This window comes from Nicotiana tabacum, chromosome 6 (genome assembly GCF_000715075.1).
Source record: "Nicotiana tabacum cultivar K326 chromosome 6, ASM71507v2, whole genome shotgun sequence".
NCBI classification, from domain to species: Eukaryota; Viridiplantae; Streptophyta; class Magnoliopsida; order Solanales; family Solanaceae; genus Nicotiana; species Nicotiana tabacum.
In genome coordinates this window covers 168,586,225-168,592,048 of record NC_134085.1, presented here as the reverse complement: position 1 = coordinate 168,592,048, position 5,824 = coordinate 168,586,225, and the positions used below count along the sequence as shown (strand labels likewise).

General features: G+C 33.4%; 1 protein-coding gene across 2 annotated transcripts; it reads left to right on the top strand.

The window, feature by feature from the left end:
• Positions 1-580: 580 nt before the first annotated feature.
• On the top strand, positions 581-3,295 carry LOC107761089 (cytochrome P450 71A3-like). 2 transcript variants are annotated; one of them, XM_016579286.2, is made up of 2 exons: positions 581-1,582; positions 2,661-3,295. In XM_016579286.2, exons 1-2 carry the CDS (start codon positions 887-889, stop codon positions 2,844-2,846), a joined length of 882 nt encoding a protein of 293 aa, XP_016434772.1. In that variant the 5' UTR covers positions 581-886; the 3' UTR covers positions 2,847-3,295. The 2 variants fall into 2 exon arrangements, with proteins under 2 accessions (XP_016434772.1, XP_016434836.1); XM_016579350.2 differs by having other exon boundaries at positions 2,253-2,799.
• Positions 3,296-5,824: the final 2,529 nt, after the last annotated feature.

Below are 5,824 nucleotides of genomic sequence, written 5' to 3'. Positions count from 1 at the left end.
TTATGGATGGTGTATTTAAAAACAGTATACACTTGATGAATTCACCTATATGAGAGTGGAGTGGGCCGCTCCTATGAGATTTTGGCCTAGTCTCTAGAGCTCTCATGAATAACCAGGCACGCGCATGGCCTATTGGGCGCAAAACCGCGTTGAACAACAAAATTACTGGGGGTCAAAATGTGATTGATAAAATCTCTGATTTACAATAAGAAATATTGGTTCATAAATATATTACATTTCACCAGTAATTCTGTGAGTTAAGTTTTATTGGTCTAAGTTTGGTTCATAGTCCGAAAGACACCAAACCATTGCATTTGGACCATACAAATCCAGCAAATCTTACTCTTCTTTGTATGAATTTTTTGAAAATATGTGGGGGAACTGTTGTGATATTTCCAAAAAATTGAAAAAATGTCCTTCCATGTAGCATACTTTGGACAAATGTCCTTCCATATGACATTTTTGCATGAGAAATTGAAGACAAGTGTTGTACACTTGTCATACTCTAGGCTGCTCTTTTTACCGATAAATAGGCCTTCAAAATAGCCATCAAGTATCAACACATTTTGCTTTGCCTCTTTCGGTCCTCTCAGCTTTCTTTTCTTTCCTTCTAAAAATATTTGTAGTCTACTTTGTTTGTTCCCTCTTTTAAATAGCTGGGTTTGTAATTCAAAATTTTGCTGATTCATGTATCCTCCCAAATGGAGATGGGCTTGTTTAATCCTAGGAAAACATTTCATATTGCTGAAATAGTTTCTTAGGACAGTGTCTAGCACGACTCAAGCCAATTAGTGTATCTGCTCTCAAATAATATTATTACAGTATTATTATTGTAATTTTTTGTGTCATTTCCCTACATAAACTATCAGAAAAACATGGTCCAGTTATGCTACTTCACCTGGGCAGTAAGCCAATGGTTGTTGCTTCCTCTGTAGATGCTGCTCGTGATATCATGAAAACCCACGACCTTGTCTGGTCAAATAGACCTAAATCTAAAATGGCTGATAGACTTTTTTATGGTTCCAAGGATGTGGCGTTTAGTCCCTATGGTGAATATTGGAGGCAAGTTAGAAGTGTTACTGTGCTTCACCTTCTTAGCAACAAAAGAGTCCAATCTTTTCGTGATGTCTTAGAAGAAGAAATATCGAACATGATTGAAAATAATAGACAAGAGTGTGAATTTTCGAGGTCAGTGATAGATTTGAGAGATTTTTTCTGTTCTCTGACTAATACCATAATTAGCAGAGTGGCCTTAGGGAGGAAATATAATGAAGGGGAAAGTGGAATAAATGGTAATGCCACCCTAGATGGATTTGTGAACCTTTTAGGTACATTCAACGTCGGGGAATATATTCCGTGGCTTGAATGGTTCAATAAAATTAGTGGTCTTGACACCAAAGTGGAGAAAGCAGCAAAAGAGACGGACACATTTTTGGAGAATGTGATTGAAGAACATATCAGAAAAGGAGAATACTGCTCGGGGGAAGCTAAAGATTTCGTGGACGTTTTGTTGGAAATTCAGATTAATGGAGATGAAACAGGCTATCCTCTACAAAGGGATTCATTGAAAGCTATTCTCTTGGTAAGCCTCTCGTACTTCCACATGGAATATTTCTTTTTTTGTGTGCGCGCATGAAAACATTAAAATCTTACAAAGCATTAATTCTAAACTCATAATTTCAAAAGTATAATATATTCAAGAGATAATTTATGCTCGAACAGTGACTCATAGGCCGTAAGAACATGACATGCATATTTTATGCATTTTTCCCTTCTTAAGTCTGTTTTTTTTACGAATTGACATTTTGAATTGTATTAGTGTTGTTCCATAATTAAAAATTTGGTGTCTTAAAATATTTGTTATGGTATGTGCCTGTGATATTTTCTATAAGTTATGGATCTTTACACAAATAGCCGGTCATATTCGTTGTTTACTTTTTCTAGCCATGTATATAGATTATATATTGGTTATACACATATAATACATAAATTATGCATATATTATACCTCCACAGGCTATTTTTAGTTTAAGTGATTGGGTGGACGGCTATTTGAATTAATTTTTAATCAATGAATGTGAAATACTATACTAATTATTTATTCATGAAGAAAAGCAATGGTGAAACTACACCAACTGTTTTAATGCTTCATCCACCCATGGTTAGTGATTGTATTTCAAATTTTGGAAAACTCTGGATGTAAAAATGGAGCCTCGGCTATTTATCTTATTTGTGTTTCTTTTTAATGCATAGGATACATTTGCTGTTGGTACGGATACAACTTATACAGCTTTAGAGTGAATAATAACAGAGCTTTTGAGACATCCAAGAGCCATAAAAAAATTACAGAAGGAAGTGCGACAATTAGTCCAAGGGAAATCAGAGATGACTTAGGAAATATGCAGTATATTAAAGCAGTGATCAAAGAGACTCTTAGGCTTCATCCACCAAATCCACTACTACTTCCTCGAGAATCAATGGAAGACGTAAAATTACTAGGCTATTATATCCCTGCTAAAACTCAAGTCATTATTAATGCTTTGGCAATCGGAAGAGATACATTGTCGTGGGAAAATCCGTAGGAGTACCGACCAGAGAGGTTCTTGAATAGTGATATTGATGTCAAAGGACTAAACTTTGAATTGATTCCCTTTGGTGCAGGCAGGAGGGGCTATTGCTTTTGGTATTATTGTAAATGAGCTAGCATTAGCAAGGCTTGTGCACAAGTTCAATTTTGCATTACCAGAAAGGATGAAAGGGGAGGATTTGGATATGACTGAAGGCACTGGCATCACTATTCGTAGGCAATCACCTTTGCTAGCAGTGATTACTCCGTACTCTAGTTAGGGGCTTTTTCTGAAATATTCACCATGTTAAATACTCCTTATAGAGATGAAGAAAAAGACCTCTAAAATAATGTTATAATAAAACTATGTATGATTTATACTTTAAGTATATCCGATACTTGTACAGATAGGAGATAATAGGTACTGATGCACGCAAATTGGCAGAATAGTACAGTAATTAAAAAATGAAGAAAAGGGTAAACTGAGCCCAGGGCTTTTGAACCAGAATCTTTTTGAATAACATACAACAGTGTACAGCTACCACAAAATAGAAATATTTTTACGTGTCAATCTATTTGCTCTTAGTCCATGTTTGAGAGGATGACTCAAGGAGCAAGTCTTTATTCCAATAACGTGAAAATATTATCAGAATGAATCATCGTCGCACCACTTGAACGCATTCGGCATTTTATAAATATAGACTGTTGGTTTTTATTTTTTAAAGAGTGCGGATGCGAAATAGAAGAGACATCTCTTGGATTGCACCTCTTCGTCTCATTCTCTTATTATCTATAAATTTAGAGGCTTGGGTCATATATTTTATACATGAAAAATCTGAAAATTTTTCCCCTCTTTCTACATTGTTGCATTATTTTGCAAATAAACAAACTGTCAAGTATAATTTGCTCCGTGTGTTGAGTTCTGTGAATTGTTGGATTCGAAATTATTTTATATTTTATTTATTGAACTAACGTTATCTCTCAGGCATGGAACTAAGAAGTATTAAACTTCTAAATTTAAGATGAAAGATCAAAAAAAAAAAGTTGCACCGGGATGTCTTGTAAAATTAGAGGAGTTAATATGAGGGCATAATTACGCAACTCCTTTAGATGAGAAAAGAAAACTTGTGCTCGAAAAGTCATAGTTCTTGAAAACAAGGATTTAATCAGAATACAATTTTCTCGTGGGCTTCTTAGTCTGTCTTCAGTTTCCGTGTACGTTCCTTTTGGAATCCATTTCCAATTAGATTTCACGTCTTCATAGACTTTCACGTTACCAATCCAATTCAAAATTGGATTTAGCTAGCAAGTCCTTTATTATTATTTTATGTAACATTTTTTAATATAAAATAAGTATTAATGATATATCACATATATATTGTAATCAAGGAATATATTAATTTTCTATTCCAAATAGAAAACATCAATTTATTCACAATATTAATTATATTCTCTGTGCTAGCAAAGAATATAACAATATTTCATTTGGACTAATAACTTTTTATTTATTTAACTAACTAAATTCTTTAATTCAATTGTCAAATAATAAGCTAATTAATCCTTTAACAAAGATCAGAACACTCGTTAGTGTGCGACCCTATAGGTTCAATACTAAACCGGTAGTAAATTAATCATATTAATATACTAATCAAGGGTGACGTCTAGCAACACTCCTTAATGACCAGATAGAATGAAGTATACAATTTACTCTCAAGAACCAATAAATGAATAATGTAGTATTTCCTCTTGTCCTTATAGCTCTGAGTCACCCTAGGATATGGTTGAACTGTCAAATCCTAATAGGCGACCAACTATGCGTTCATGTCAAATATAATCGATCATTAATGACATAAGAAACTCTTTTCTTCTTTCATTCAATTACTTTGGCCAAGGTCTTAGTTTTGTCGTTTATAATTCATGACAATATGGAGCTTAAACTCATTACCAAGAGTTGACAAAATTCTATCATATCAAAGTTCTTCTAAATAATATAAAAATTGCGTCTAACATTAGCTTTTATCATGCATAAGCTAAACATCTCCGCATTTTAAATATTACATGTGCCTTTTCTATTATTTCAAATAATGACTACATAATTTGGAGTATTCTTAATGCAAACACATTTGTTTACACTCATTAATCTTGAACCATTGACAATATTATTTGGTCAAATTTCGCATGTCATTGTTTGGGTGCTATTTTAGTTCATAAAGAGACTTAACATGTCTAAACACCTTCTTTTCTTTTTCAGGAACCACAAACCCTTGGTTGTTCCATGTGGATTTCTTTCTCCAAATAACAAATTTAAAAAAGGTGTCTTCACATCCATTTGATGGATTTCAAGACCGAATACCGTAGCTAATGCTACTAACATTCATATGTATGTAATATTCGTAACCGATGAATATATGCCAAAATAGTCAATGTCTTCCCGTTGTCTACACTCTTTGACAACAAGTCTTGACTTATACATATCAATAGTGTCATCATCCTTTATTTTCCTCTTGAAAATCCATTTTGAATCCAACCATTCATTCCCTAAAGTAAGATCAACTAACTCCCAAATATGGTTATTTAATATGGATTATATCTCACCAATGACTGTCTTTTTCAAAAAAAAAAATTTGCTTAACCATTTGAGGCTCATTTTTCAACAAGACTGTTGGAAAATCTGGCCCAAAGGAAGTTGTTGTCCTTTGACATTTACTGCGTCTTAGATTTTTCTCATTAAACGTACTTTCCGCTGCTTCTTCTCCAGAACTCTTAGATTTTTATTTTTTTTACTAGACAACTCATATTTCTTTTTATACAGATAAATATTCTCAAAGAATCAGCATTATCTAATTCGATCACCGTATTAATATAAATATCGAGATCTGATTTGTGAACCAGAAAATGATATGCCTCACTATTCGTTGCATATCATATAAAAACACAATCTCGTCTTATTCTTGAGTTTAAGAACTTGCACTTTAGTCAAATATCCTCTCAGTTTGAAATATTTCAAGTTGGGCTTTCTTCCTTTTCATTTTTCATGTGGAATAGATTGTGTTTTACTATGGGGTACTCGATTGAGTATTCAGTTAGCTATAAGGATAGCTTCCCGCCACAAGTTCTGTGGTAAACCAGAACTTATCAACAAGGCATTCATCATCTCCTTTAATATTCATTCTTGCTTTCCGCGAATTCATTAGATTGCATCGAATAAGGGGCCATTGTTTGGTGTGTAATGCGATATTTCAAACATATTTGTTTAAAA

Excerpts from the sequence above, each read along its gene's own strand:
- LOC107761089 (XM_016579286.2), top strand. The coding sequence starts at position 887 with ATGCTACTTCACCTGGGCAGTAAGCCAATGGTTGTTGCTTCCTCTGTA. Across the intron at positions 1,583-2,660 it reads CATTGAAAGCTATTCTCTTG|GCAGGAGGGGCTATTGCTTT; the intron begins GTAAGCCTCTCG and ends CCTTTGGTGCAG.